The 15,771-nt window shown below is 38.2% G+C and overlaps 1 protein-coding gene across 12 annotated transcripts in view; it reads right to left on the bottom strand.

Moving 5' to 3' along the window:
* Nucleotides 1-15,771, bottom strand: part of PWWP2A (PWWP domain containing 2A) — a 40,639-nt gene that overhangs the window by 9,802 nt on the left and 15,066 nt on the right. For 4 of the 12 annotated variants that reach the window (XM_049647852.1, XM_049647854.1, XM_049647855.1 and 1 more), the window contains exon 2: nucleotides 6,297-7,261. In XM_049647852.1, the coding sequence (XP_049503809.1) occupies nucleotides 6,297-7,261 (965 nt within the window). Of the gene's footprint in view, nucleotides 1-1,410; nucleotides 1,499-1,589; nucleotides 7,262-11,834; nucleotides 15,436-15,771 lie in introns of those variants that run through there. The other 8 variants (XM_049647850.1, XM_049647851.1, XM_049647849.1 and 5 more) reach the window with 7 other exon arrangements.

The raw sequence follows: 15,771 nt of genomic DNA, 5'->3' as shown, positions 1-15,771 counted from the left end.
GGTTTTAACTTAAAACTTACCCTTAAGTGATTTTAATAGGCAAATGCAGTCACACTAACTCATCTAAAAATTTTACCACAAGGCAGTTACAGCTCTAGCACTAACCAGGCTGATCAGGAAGGAATCCTGGAAGCCAGGCACCAACGTGCATGTTCCAGTCATGGTGCTTGACCAAGAAAAACACTCCCGTGACTTACTGTTCTAGAAGCTATTTGGAAATTATCAGTCCAGATGTAAAAGATTTCGATCAAAATCCAAATTACAAGTGGAAAGATGGTGATGGGTACACAATGTGAATGTACTTAATGACACAGAGCCATACACTTTTTTAAAAAAACGGTTAAAATAAATTTTATGTGAGGTGTACTTAATTTTTAAAATACAAAACAAAACAAAAACCCTAACAAATTATAGTGTTCTGTGTATATGAAGGAAGAAAATAATTTCCACCAAAAGTCACAAGGAAAGGTAAAAAATCCTTGAGTCTATACTGGGGCTCCTGGGTGGCTCAGTTGGTTAAGCATCCGACTTCAGCTCAGGTCATGATCTCAGTCCATGGGTTCGAGCCTTGCATCGGGCTCTGTGCTGACAGCTCAGAGCCTGGAGCCTACTTTGGATTCTGTGTCTCCCTCTCTCTCTGCCCCTCTCCCGCTCATGCTCTGTCTCTCAAAAATAAGTAAATGTTCAAAAAAAAAAAAAAATCCTTGAGTCTATAAATATGAAGTCTCTTGAGTAGAGACTAAACAAGAAGACTTGCTTCTCTTCTTGGTACCAACTATCCATGGGAGAGACACTAAGACATCCTGGAAAACTAACCCTACAGAGACCATCTATATCACTATGACTTTAAACCTTCCATTCCTTTATTCAGAATAGCACAACAGAGCACATAAATTGCTAAAGCTTTCTTTCTTTAAATTCTATGCACTCTGTATAGTGAGGGCATACACGAACTGTAAACACAGACTATGAAGGGCCTATTAACTCCGTCAGAACCAGGTAAAAGTAAGTAATTCAGCTTAGCTGTTTTTATTTTCTCCTGGCAGTTGGCATGGCACCAGCTCCTCCTGGTTCTATTTCTGAATTCCCTGTATCAGGCATCTCAATCAGAGATGATCTTCACTGCCACCATCCTAATACCATCCCAAAGCAAACGCTAAATTTGCCCCAACTGAGGGTCTTCATTCTCTTCTAGCAAATCCCCTATGGAGGCCTTCACTGGGCCCAAATCCAAACAATATCCTGAATCAAAACATTATCAACTTTTCTAGACATTTGCCAGTCCCTTCTCTGCTAGGAGTACTAAACAAAAATGAACCAACACAGCAGAAACCATAGAAAAATTCACAAGTTAAAAGGAAAAATCTAATTTTAGATCCAAATTATAGATTTCTTAAGGTACAGGCATACCTCGTTTTATTGCGCTTCACTTTACTACGCTTCGCAGATACTGCTTTTTTTACAAATTGAAGGTTCAAGACTTCAGTGGAGGAAGTAACTGCAGATGTGGCAGAAATAGCAAGAGAACTAGAATTAGAAGTGGAGCCTGAAGATGGGACTGAGTTGCTGCAATCTCGTGATAAAACTTTAACAGATGAGGAGGTGCTTCTTATGGATGAGCAAAGAAAGTGTTTCTTGAGATGGAATCTACTCCTGGTGGAGACGCTGTGAAGAGTGTGGACACGACAACAAAAGATTTAGACTATGACATCAACGTAGCTGATAAACGGACTTTGAGAGGACTGACTCCAGTTTCGAAAGTTCTTCTGTGGGTAAAATGCCATCTAACAACATCACATGCCACAAAGAGATAAATCGTTCATGAAAAGCAGAGTCAATCGATGTGGCAAACTTCACTATTTTCTTATTTTAAGAAAATTGCCACAGCCACCCCAACCTTCAGCAACCACCACCCTGATCGGTCAGCAGCTATCCACATTGAACCCAGACCCTCCACACCAGGAAAAAGACCCACTGAAAGCTCAGATGGTTAGCAATTTTTGGCAATAAAGCTATTTTTTAAATTAAGATATACATTATTTAGACACAATGCTATTGCACACTTAACAGACTGTAACAGAATAGAAATAACTTGTATATATGCACTAAGAAACCAAAAAATTAATGACTCACTTTATTGGGTGGTCTGAACCGAACCCAGTATCTGAGGTAGGCCTGTTTTCTAATTCCCAATTCAGTTATTCTATATAAAGAACTTGTATATGTAGGTAAAGGAATGCAAATGTGTATCTTTCCTTCAACATAACCAACGTTAAGTATGACCTGTTCAAAATAGGGGTGCAAGTCAATATTTTTGTTAAGTCAGAAATTCAAACCCACTAATGAAGATACACATTTAGTTGATTTTGGTAGCACTTTCATTTTCTTTGCCTTCAGTCTGTCTTCATATCTATATTCTTGTCTATTCTACTTAGTATGAACTTAAAGTTACTATTCATAGATTTTTCCCTTCAAAAGCACATAGGACATACATGTCCATCCGGTCATATGAGTGGGCTCCAGACTAATGAATTCTACTTTCCCTATTTTGCTGATCTCTGGTTCCACATCTATAAATGAGTCGAAAAGATACCCCTTTTAGATTAACACTTGGCTGTTCTGGGAAACTAGAGAAAAATACTCTGATGCTTTAAATTTCTGACCAATTCTAGAAATAAAGATATCTTTTGCTGTTACACCTCTTATTTTTACTTGGTTTCTCCCCTTGTTAATCCTTTATTCTAAGCCACTTTTTTTTAGACCACTGGAGATGTGATTTGGCCTAAGCCTAGTTTTCTCTCTGCCAGGGGAAAAAAACACTTTTGGTTATCTCCATACAAAGAGTACATGCCTCCTTCTTGACCACTTTAAAGAAAAATGTAAAAGGAAAATGGCTACAATGATCCAATTCACCTCTATCTCCATCTCTACTGGATACATTAAGCTGTTTAAGAAATTTCTATTTGGTATAACGTACAGAGAAAATGAATCACTATGCTGTACACCTGAAACTAATGTAACACTGTGTGTCAACTATACTCAAAATTTTTTTCAATCTCCATTTGAATGAAACACTACTATGCAGCTGTTGGGTTAGTGTTTAGAATATACAGATTTTAAGATTAAGCAGTTCTTTAAAGCTTCTTCCCCTATGGAAACTTCAAATGAAATGTGCCACAGTTAAAACAGAGGGAGTATTTGGCAAGATAATTAGAGATCATGCACATTACTGATTATATTTGATTATATTTCAACATTTCCCTCAGTGGTACGGACTACATAAAATTCGATGTTATTTTACGCAACAACCAGGACTTTGTTACTCTTTTTCTCCATGGCTTCTGAAATAAATCAAATTCGGTTTATGCAACCAGAGCACATATGCCAAAGCTTCTGACTATTTATTAGCAATATCCATAGTCAAACCCACTGCGTTAAGATAAAACTCACCTGGATCATTACATGAAGCCTTGAAATTACATATTTTAAGGGACTTTTTGCTTTGCCCTGTTTAAATCTTTCTGAACCTTAGATTTCAAACTTTCAAAAATATCTGAATGAACAAGTTCATTAATCTGAAACAAATACCCAAAAAAATATTTTAATTCCTTAAAACCCCTCAATCACGCTATGAACGTCTTTCAACCTGTTATAATCAAAGAATTTTAAAAATAGTATAGTTGTTTCTGTTTGCAGGAAAGAATATGTTCTATTCAAGTGCAACATTGTTTTTTTCAATTGTGTGTTTATTATAATCAAAAAGCATTGACTGAGTTCCCCAGAAGAAATTCTACTTGCTTTTGCAGAAATCAGTGCATAAATCATAGAAGTCCATAACCTTAAGGAAGCTGACAGATTATGGATTTTAATCTCCATTAATTCCATAGGTAACTAAGAGATTTCAAATTGGATTACTTAGAATTACACAAAAAGTTGCTCTACTTAAAATTTTCAATTTTCCATGTCAAATTGATATTGCATCAAATTTAAAGGTAAGTTAGACACACACAAAAAAATGAAAGCAACTTGAAAAGTCTTGGGATAAACTTGCCTCCACAGGCAATCAGATCTATTTTTCACTAACAATGAAAAGCTAAAAATGGAAAGTTAAATCTACATGGACCATGTAGAAAAACAGTGATCTAAATTACTAGCCCCAAAAGCAAGGATACCTGAGGCAGAAGACCAGGTGGAAGAGAGACTGGTTGTAATTACAAGAACCATGTGATGAAATATTAAGGCTAAAAATGAGGAAAATTAAACCCACACGTTTATGAGAAATTGGCGGGAAGAGTGTCTCAAATCTAGAAGCACATCAGACCTATATGCTATAAAACTTCATTTTAAGATTATGAGGATCACTTACTTGAATTTCATCTATACTCAGATATTTTCTCTGATAGGACAAATACGAAAATAAAAGTTTGATTTTTTTCATCTCCTCTACACACTAACAAATAATTTTCTACCATCTTGAAATTTTTCAAAGCTTTTTGAGAAACACACACAAATAATTTGGATTTAGTCGATTTTATTTACAGCTTTTTTTTTTTTTTTTTACATTTCAGAGCATTACACAATTACATTTTCTCATTTTCTGACCTGCAAACAGATACCTTAAACGGAAATATCTTTTAAAAATTATCAAATTAGGTACATCCAAAATGCAACAATTACACATATGACAATTAATTCACAAAGTGTAATTTACCAGGACGTATCCTAAGAATTTAGGAACAGCCAGTCAGGAGAAATCTGACCAAATTTAGCAATCAACTATTTACACATCCAAAGACAAACCTACCTAAACTCCCAAACCAGAAATTTGAAAGTTTTTGTTAAATCCCCATTGGACAAAAGAGAGTGATGATTCAAAAACCTAGTCAGCCTTGAAAGTCTTAACCCCAAATACCGGGCTCTTTCCCCAGTCTGCAACTGAATAGCAAGCATCTCAGTCTGTCAAACACCTAAGTATCAAACTCTTGCGCCCATTATGCACATAGAAAGGCTAAGTGTTCATTAATTAAAAACAAGACGTCATTAAATATCCACACTATTACCACCCCCCGCCCCCAGCTCACCAGCCCTTACTGCAATCCCAAATATGCAACCTGTGTCACATAGTGACAGGCTCTATCTTATATATATATATACACACATACATATATATGTGTATGTGTGTATGTATGTATATATGTATGTATGCATATACACACATATATGTATGTGTGTGTATATATATAAATATACACACATACAGTACAAGGTACAAATGGCAATTAACAGTCCCTGCAAAAATTCATTTTCAGTTGAGGCTATGGCTCCTATGCCTTGGGATGGTTTGACTTCAAAACTGAAAAATACTGCTGAAATCTCACTTCCTTAAGACAAATTGATTGCTTGTTCAATTTTAGCTTCTCAGTCTAAAAATGGCTATAAGGTAAGTATAAAAAAGCAGCCAACTGAGTACAATTTCTCTCTCCGATTTGGCCAAGCTATTTTGTAGAAGTTACTCCTAACTAGACTAGAAAATCTGTGGCGCCTTCCGATGGTTCTTGCCTACCTTACTGTCCATGTTCACGTTTCAAACTGTGTCAACAGAGCCCGCACTTCAGGGGTCAGCTGCTTGGCAGCCTTAGCCGCCTCTGTGATAGCCTTGCGATACAGGCCCTTTCTCTTCTTATTAAAGCGTGACTGGAAGTTTTCTAAAAAGGGGGAGAGTTGCGAAAGAGCAAGAAAAGAGGTTGTTGGAGACCCAAACCATGAAATACGGGCCTCCTGTCGGACTAAAAGGCCGCTATCTTTCCGGCTCACAGTTATAGTAAGAATACGGGCTGGCCACCAAGGAAAGCCATAGATCTTGGCCCAAACAATGTCCCCTACACATATGGTCCTGCCATCTGGTGTGACGCATTTAGAGACGTTTTTGGAAAAGACTTTCATTTTCAAGGAATTACTGAGCTTTTTCTCTTCCTTTGAAGAGGAGGAAGTGGAGGAGGTGGAAGGTGCATGCATACTGCCTGGAGGAAAATCAAAGCTTTCAGAAGAACTACACTCAGAGTTGGAGGATTTCAAATCATCTGTGCTATCAATGCTACACACGGAAGCACTGGAAGAGTCAGGTTTCTTTTGATTTAGGGTCATGTAAACAGAGATACTGCTTTTGCTGCCCTTTTTGCCCAGTGTCTGTGGTTCATCCCGCTCACCAGGCACAAGCACGTCATTGGTGTCCTGAACCTCACTGCTGGCCTCTTCGGGGCCTTTTGAGGGACTCTGATTTTCTGAAGGGGCCTCACCTGCTGAGCGGGTGGAGGTGCAGCGAGACTGGGGCTTGGGTGCCATCTTGCCACTCCGCATTTTCTCAAGTCCTGTCTTCAAAGAAGAGTCATTCTCTTCGTTCCTGTACCTCTGTGGTTTTAAACGAACCCGGGGTGGAAGGGAACCTGAGCTAGGACTCTGATATCGACGTGTGAAATGGACTTTTGAGTGTGCATTTTTGGATGTAGAGGTTTCGCTCTGCTTCTTCTGTGCCTTTTCTTTGGCAATTTTCAACACTTCCCGAGCTTTTGCATGATCCATGTTCTTACTCTGGAGCACTTTTTTAGTACTTAACTGAGCTTTTGATGTATTTGCCTGAGCAGAAACTTTGACTACTCTGCCTCTGCTGTGAGCAATACTGGAAACCTTAACCACAGTATTTCTTCTCTGGCTTTCATTTTGGTTTTTCCCATCCACTTTATGGTCAGTTTTCAGTTTTTTGTTCACAGTAGTTACACTTTCGTTTTTCCGTTTCTTGTCTTCATATTTAGAAGAGTCACTTGCACTGCTACCTTTTCTAATTTCCTTTTTTTCAGCAACAACACTGTTTTTACATTTGTCACACAGGACTTGCCTGGGTCGTAGTTTAATAGCATTCATTATTGAAGTAGGCTCTTCCCTGTACATTTTTCGTTTGGGTCGCTTGATTTTCCGAGGAGGTGGCTGAGGTATTGACTGGTTATATGTGTCCCTGATAAACAAAGGGGGAGGATAAGGTGCTCCTTCATGGAAGAGAGGTGGTGGTTTGCAAGTCCACAGGCTTTCAGCCAGGCTCGGCTCGGGAGGCGAGACTGGAGAAGAGTCATCAGGAACAGCACCGCTCACTTCACGCTGGACTTCCGCCCCTTCTTGGAATGTATTACTTTGGAGCTGCATGGCTTCAGGTTTGTCCTTATATTCCCTTTTGGGAAATACTGTCACAGGGATCCCATGGGGCCCAAACCTTGGAAAGAAATGACAGAAAAAAAGAAGTCATTAAGTAAGGGTCTAAGATTCAGTTTCTTAAACTGCAACACCACCTAATGTTTGTTTGTATGGCTTTCCTGAAAACTATTTCATATTAAAGAATAAAAACAAATACCAACTGACCACCTCACCCCCAAAATCCCAAAGCCCTTCAATTTTTCATTGGTCCCATATCTTAGGGCTAAACAGATTCTATGTCTAGGTATAAACTCAAACGATTGTTCTAAGCAGTGCCAGAATAACTGAGATTATTTAAAATAGACCTTTCAGTCTTGGATCAGAAAGGCATTCACTCTATCAGATAGCTTAATATGAAATGACATTGGATATTACATTCGCTGGACTACGGACAAGTCTAGTAAATGCGACTATGAATCTGCAACATACATCTCTCTCTCTGGTTATATGAGCTTTCAAAAGCTTCACAAAACAAATTCAGCCTTAACTACCCCAAAACACTGAATCAGTAAAACCCCATCTCAACTTTGTTTAATCACTAAAGACTCAAAGACAGCTGTGCTCCTTTACTCATCTTGCACCCTAACTCTTCAGCCCTTCATCTACCTCCTGCCCCGCAAAATCATAAAAATATGAGACATTCAGATGCTCAAGTTAGCACACAAGCAGACAGGTATAGAGCTGTGGCTTTCTAACTGTTTAAAACACACATCACACATTAAAAAAGTATTTTCACACTGCAATCTAAAACATTTATGTATACATGCATGTATACATATATAAATAGACACTTATGCCACAGTTTCACTAAATACTTTTAACCTCATATTATGTGCTATGACACATTACATGGATTTTAAAACTGGTCCCGACCAAATTTGCAAAGCACTGGTACAGAACACGAATCTTTACAATTCTCCGTTTCTAATAAAACAGGGGTCAACATGACCTTGTTTCTCATGTAGACTTAGAAATCACTGTGGTTTAATCCTCCTGGGCTAAACATCAAGAACTCTTAAAGCTAAACTTGCCACACTCAGATTCCTGCACATAAAAATAAAGTCACACTACCAAAAAAACGTCATCATATACATGTTAACACATTACTTTTAAGCACTATTTGATGCTGTTTGAATACCAGTGAATACAATTCTAATGTCAATCCTTTAAGGCAGAGGTGCTTGGAACCCACGGACCGGCTTCAGGCAGCCTGAACTCATAAGATGCAAATGTTTTACATGTCTGTTTTTCATGAGAAGGAGTCTTGGTTCTCATACTCTCTACTCTCTAAAATGTCCTTATGTCCCCCAAAGGGTTCATAATATCTCTGTTGGGAAGAAATGTTGAGATTACATTCTTAGGACTATAAACACACCCAAACGCGGACAGGGATATAGTAAGAGCCAACACCACTAAGTTCTATCTGGTTCTAACACCCAAATCATTTTCTTCCTGAAGTCTTCTATTTGGTGACCACAAACCAACAGTTTGAGAGAAATACTTACAAACTACAAAGGAAGAGGAAAGCTTTTACCTAGGGTGGGACAAATTTGAATCTGGGCTAATCCACAAAGGACACTCTCCTCTATCAGACTCTGCCAAGTGGCTTTCTATTCTAGTATCTGGTACTTAATGTTGGCTTCCTATTTACTTGCAAGGCACTCTGGGCATTTAGCCTGTTCTCTTATATGCTCAATGACCACTTTTTCAAGATGACAGAACAAGACAGGTGATTCTTGGATTTTATCATAGAGCTATATAAAACAATGTAACTTATCTAAGGTGAGATCCACAATTGGTATTAGCAATAAAATTTCTACCACTTAAGAAGCTATCATTTTGCCCCCCTGCACTCTCACGTGGTGTTTTCACAGTGGAACAAAAAAAACATGCCATTCCTTTATTAGGCATAACTAAAACCATAATCATCCTAATGTCTGAGGTAAACTTTCACACCTGTTCTTACCAACTCTATATCCATAGGTGTTACTAAACCTCACTAGATAATAGTTTTTGTGTAAATGGGTAACACTATTTCCTACCACTAAGGATTCAGGTAAGGATTAACAGGAAAATGCCAGCCATTTTTCTTGACTAAAATTTACTTCATTTAATTAATTTGATCCTATTTTCAACTAATTTACTAGACTTAAGGAACATTTCTATAACCTTAATTTATAATCTCAAAGTGGGATGATCTAGCCAATTATTTTAGAACTTTATATCAAATAAGCTGTGGAATCTGATATTTTTCCTCAGAGAGTTTAATAAAAACATTAACTTCATACCTGGGGTTTTTCCCTCGCCTTTCCCTCTTAAGCATATAAAATACAAGCATTAAATGTTTTTTTTACTAACACAGGAAGGCACTTCATTGTGTAATATGGCACTGAAAGAGGGGGTGGGGGTGGGGGGAGCCAAGCTGGTAACTGTGAGTGGTGCAAGACTGGCAAAAGCAGAAAAATATTTGTTAAGGAAACTTTCTCAAAGGACCAGAAAGATTAAATCACTTTAAGAAGAAAAGGGGTATCAATGTACCACTCCATCTCAGTTGTCTCCCTAATATGTCTCCCTAACATGGGCAACACTTAGTAACTAAGGGTGGAGATGCTGGTTGAGATATCAATTTCTAGGATCACAACTATGATTTAAATTTTTAAAATCAGAGTGTAAATATATGAAACTGCAATGAATCCGTTTCATCTATGTATGTATATACAGATGCTCACATAAAATATATTTGTAACTATGCTCAAAAGTTTGAAAACCACTAATTTACGATACTGTAACCTTAATAAGAATATAAAGTAGCTACAAAACTATACCCTCTTGGGGCACCTGGCTGGCTCAGTCAGTAGAGCATGTGACTCTTGATCTCAGTCAGAGTCATGAGTTCAAGCCTCAGGTTGGGCATGGATTTAAAAAAAAAAAAAAAAAAAAAAAAAAAGGTCATGCCTTAAAAAAAAAAAAAAAAAATCACAAAATCTAATTTCTCAAAATCTGCAACATAATACTCTGTGGTGGTTGAAAATGGAGATTCCTAAGCCCTTGCCACAAGGCAATCCTAAGACCCTCCCCTAGGGTGGAAAGCAGAATTTAAATTTTTAACAAGAACTTTTGCTTTAGCTTTTTCTAAGGTGAAGGTATTTAGGTCTCCTTTGAGTGTTCAAAGGGTGACCTCAGCAGAGAAAGACTTCAATCACGGAGAGGTGAAGGCTGACTAACATCCCTTGCCTGAGCTTTTTCTAAAAGAACTTTTCACAAATACTTGAGTAATAAATAAGACACAAAGCATCTTTCCTCTTTTCCTCACCCCTTCTTTGTGCAGCACGAAGGTATTAATGTATCAGGGACTCATCCTAACCCTTACCTATTTTCAGTAATCTTTAACCACTACCCAAAAACTCTAAAGGAAAAATATTCAGGTATTATAGCTTAATTAAAAATAGCGCCTGGGTACCTTGGCTGGTTCAGTCAGTAAAGTATCCCAACTTTGGCTCAGCTCATGATCTCATGGCCTGTGAGTTCAAGCCCCTGCAGTGGGCTCTGTGCTGACAGCTGACAGCCTGGATTCTGCTTCAGGTTCTGTGTCTCCCTCTCTCTCTGCCCCTCCCCTGCTCGCTCGCTCTCTCTCGCTCTCAAAAATAAGTAAACCTTTAAAAAAAATTAAGAAAAAAAGAAAAAGCTACTGGGGCACCTGGCTGGCTCAGTTGGTGGAATATGTGACTTTGGATCTCAGGATTGTGAGTTTGAGCCTCATGTTGGGTACAGAGATTACTTTAAAAATCTTTTAAAGAAATTAATAGTAAAAATAAAAATAATCTTTTAAAGAGGTGCCTGGTGGCTCAGTCAGTTAGTTCAGCACCTAACTTTAGCTCAGGTCATGACCTCGTGGTTTGTGAGTTTGAGCCCCACATCGGGCTCTGCACTATCAGAGTCTGCTTGGGATTCTCTCTCTCCCTCTGCCCCTTCCCCACCTAAGCTGCCTCTCTCAAAATAAACTTTAAAAAAATTTGGTTTTTAATCTTTTAAAAACTTTTTTAAAAAATAAAAATAGCTTCCGAGGAAAACCAGGTGAAGTACACCAGAGACCTCTCTGAACTATCCTGGCAAATTCCTGTGAATCTATAAAATTAAGTTTTAAAACTAGTTATCTTCTTAATAATTTTGGAGTAATGAATGCCAAAATCTTGAGGAGGGAGAATACTGGTGCTTGTTATTTTGTGTCAAGGCAAGAAAGAAAGGAAAAGTATCCTCAGCTAATGTAAAGGTGAAACCAATGTAATTTTATAAAGTATTTAATACAGCAAAATTCAAAATGTGACTATTAGAGGAATGATAAGAATGTTTTCTAATATTTGGGTTCTACTTTAGAGGTCTGAATTCCATGGAGGATTCTAGCTTTGACTTAATGAAGCTCTTAATCACCCACTAATAAAATTATGATATTTGCTTGCTTAAGATTTCTAGCATTACCAATCAATCCTATACCTAAATTAGGCATCACTCCTTAGAGTAAAAATTATCATTCAAATTCCCTTTCCACAGGAACACTTCAAACAAAGCAAAAAATGTTTACCAACAACTCTTACCTCTTATTCTGAAAGTGTTTTTTAAATGCCGGTATTTTGTTTATCTGCATTAACTTCACAGCAACCTCAATCACCTCATCTCTGACCTAGGATTATACTCTTTTCCTTCCTGTTTACAACAGCTTAACAGTGCACAACTGATTCTCATTTTCTTCCTTCAAATTCTGGTTGCCAAGCTCCAACTGTAGGAGGAAATTCTTTTAAAAATATTGTACAGTAAAAATAAAGAAACAAAAAACTAAGGTATTACTATTTTAGGCAAGCAAACAGGGGTCCCGAGGAATTCAACACTCAGAAAATAATTCAGGAGGTTAGCTGAGACAGACCCCAGTGTTCTGGCTGAACCAGACCTCCCTCCAATAAACAGAAAACAAAAAGAAACTTTTCCTTCCCAGAATTATGTTCTCTTAAAGAATCTACAGTAGGGAAAAATTATATGCAGTTAACCACTTGAAAAATAATAATCCTGATTTATTTCAACTCAAGTAGATGTTTTCAAAAATTACTTCTTCCTTAAATTAGCAACAGGCTAACTCATAAAGGAGGAAACCATAAAGCACGATTTTGGTTCACATTACATCTCTGGAGATTGGTTATCATGTCAAAATTTAATCTTAGGACAAATGAAATTAATAAGCTGTACACAACAGAAAATTTTACAAAATAAAAATGTGCCTCTAAGCCCCCCAAAATTAAAACTTCACGCCTGTACACACAGTTCTGGGTATATATCCAAAATAACTGAAAACAGGGTCTCAAAGAGATAATTGCACACCCGTGTTCATAGCAGCATTATTCACAATAGCTAAGAAGTGGAAACAATCCAAGTGCCCATCAAAAGACAGATGGGTAAATAAATGCGGTATGTACATACAATGGAATATTATTCAGCCTTAAAATGTAAATTGTCACATGTTACAACATAGATAAAGATAAACCTTGACATTATGCTAAGTGCAGTAAGTCAAAACAGATACCATATGATTCCACTATAAGACATCTAAGTCAATCAAATTCAGAGAAACAAAGTAGAATGGTGGTTGTCAGGGGCTGGGGGAAGGGGAAATGGGAGTTATTTCATGGGTCTAGAGTTGTAGTTTTAGAAGACTGAAAAGTTCTGGAGATCTGTTTCACAACGATGTGAACCTACTTAACACTAGTTACGGAACTACACACTTAAAACTGGTTAGGATGGAACACAATATGCGCCTTTTAAAATTTAAAAAGAATTTTTAATTATATATCTACCTAATACAGAAGGGAAAAGTTTGATGAGCAGTATATTTTCATGGTAGTAATGGAATGATTAGTGCAAGGGAAAGAGTCACTACACTGAGGAATAACAGAACAATACCTTGACCTGAGGACAATCCAAGTGAACAGCACCAATGAGGGCAAATAAGGATTATGTGCCTGCAGACGTGGCGCCCTGAGAACACCGCCCTGCCTGTATAGCTTGAACCTCACGTAAGCAACTATCAGACAAACCAATATTGAGGAACAGTCCCTATTACATGTAGCCTATATTATATGGCAACTAAATACAATACATGGTCATTTACTGGAGGAGGAAAAAAGCTTTAAAGGACATTGGGAAAATTGACAAAATTAAATATGGGCTGCAAATTAAAGTCCTCTGTGAATGTTTCCTGGATTTGAAAACTATATTGATTTAAGAAATGAATGCACAAGTATTAAGAGGTAAAGGACAATGATGTATGCAACCTACTCTCAAAATAGTTCAAGAAAAAAATACATTGAAAGAATAATAAAGCAAACATGGCAAAATGCTAAAAAATTAGTGAATCTAGATAAAGGGCTTATAAGAGTTCTCTGCTGTGTTTGAAATTATTTTAAGATAAAAAGGTTTTAAAAATTAATTGGGGCACCTGGGTGGCTCAGTCGGTTAAGCGCCCGACTCCGGCTTAGGTCATGATCTCGCAGTTTGTGAGTTCGAGCCCCGCATCGGGCTGTGTGCAGACAGCTCAGAGCCTGGAGCCTGCTTCGGCTTCTGTGTCTCTCTCTCTCTGCCCCTTCCCCACTTGCGCTCTGTCTCTCAAAAATAAATAAACATTAAAAAAAATTTTTTAATTAGTTTTTAAAAGGTATAATCTTAAATTTAGTTCACCTCAACTCCACCAAAACATTTAAGCAAAGAAGGTACATAAAAAAGAAAAATTGGAGGCACCCGGCTGGCTCAGTCAGTAGAGCACTCAACTCTCGTTCTCAGGGTCATAAGTTCAAGCCTCACAGTGATTCGGAGCCTACTTAAAAAAAAAAAAAACTTGTCCTACTTAAGCAGAAATGCCAACAAATGCACTTCAAGTACCACTAAGCACAAAATCTATATTCAGATACAACTATGCTAATTATTCACAGTATAAAACCAAGCCTCAGTCCTAGAACCCAACTTCAGTAGGCAAGACCAGAATGTAATACTTGTTGCCAAAAGAAACTACAGACTTGAGAGGGAAGAAATCACAGTGGATTAGTGACCAGGCAATGAGCTTTGTAGGAAATGGCCTACACCGAGAAGGACCTAGACAGATTTACTGAAGAGTGAAACAGGGAGTGGTAAAAAGTGGTTACCCATTTGTGAATGCTGGTAACCAATTTAAGCTGGTTTAAAAAAGTGAAACACTGGGACGACTGGGTGGCTCAGTCGGTTAAGTGTCCATCTTCGGCTCAGGTCATGATCTCACAGCTGGTGGGTTTGAGCCCCAGGCCAGGCTCTGTGCTGACAACTCAGAGCCTGGAGCCTGCATCAGATTCTATGTCTCCCTCTTTCTCTCTCTGCCTCTCCCCCACTTGTTCTATCTCTCAAAAATGAAAGAAAGGAAGAGAAAGAAAGAAAGAAAGAAAGAAAGAAAGAAAGAAAGAAAAGAAAAGAAAGAAAGAAGAAAGAAACAGTGAACAGGTGTCACAAAAAAATCAGCAGATGGCAAGATGCACTAGGAGTCACCACAGAGCAACCTGATTCCCTATTCCATAGGAGAGAGGTAAGAATTCAGCTTACACAGGCAATAACAAAGATAATCCATCTGGCGGAAAGAGAATGCATGCCAGAGACACTGTGCATGAGGGAGGGCACTGCTATGAAAGTTCGGTGACAGGATGGTGAAGGGAGAAAACTAGTCACTTAAAACAAAACCAAGAAAGGGGCACCTGGATGGCTGAGTCCACTAAGCATCTGACTTTGGCTCAGGTCATGATCTTGAGGTTCCTGAGTTCCAGCCCTGAGTTGGGCTTTCTGCTGTCAGCATAGAGCCTGTTTTGGATCTCCTCTCTCTCTCTCTCTCTCTCTCTCTCTCTCTCTCTCTCTCACTCTGCCCCTCTCTCTTGCTCTCTGCCACTCCCCCACTCACACTCTCAAAACTAAACATTTTTTTTAATTGCCCCCCCCCCCCCCCCCCAAAAAGGACAAGACCAATGAAGGCTTCTGATTGTACAGTGATGGGATCAGAAGGGTCTCCATCATTTTGATAAAACTTTAGCTCAGAGACTACCTGGGTGGCTCAGTCAGTTAAGTAACTGACTGTTGGTTTCAGCTAGGGTCATGATCTCACAGTCACAGGACCAAGGTCCAGCTCTCCGCCCCCCCCACCCCACCTCTGCTCTTCCCCTGCTTGTGCTTTCCCTCTCTCAAACAAATTTTAAAAAATAAAAACAGGCTCAGCCATGCTAGTCTGGTTCTATCATTTAATAAGTGTAAAGAAAAGCACAAAATTATATTCTTTTCCCTCACTGAAATATGTCATTCTCAAAGCTAAGCCCTATTCAATGTTTTAAAAGCATATAGAGTAAGTAGAAACACTATAAGGACTAAATTTCTCTGAGACTGTAACTTTTTCTTCATGACAAAGCCCAAAATTTCCTCAAAAGCCATTTGCCCCAAGCGGCAGTGCGTAAAAAAAAAAAAAAAAAAAAAAAATACACG

The sequence above is a fragment of the Panthera uncia genome (genome assembly GCF_023721935.1).
Source record: "Panthera uncia isolate 11264 chromosome A1 unlocalized genomic scaffold, Puncia_PCG_1.0 HiC_scaffold_17, whole genome shotgun sequence".
Taxonomy (NCBI): Eukaryota; Metazoa; Chordata; class Mammalia; order Carnivora; family Felidae; genus Panthera; species Panthera uncia.
Note: the sequence above shows the minus strand (reverse complement) of the source record. Positions and strands in the feature narration are given on the sequence as shown.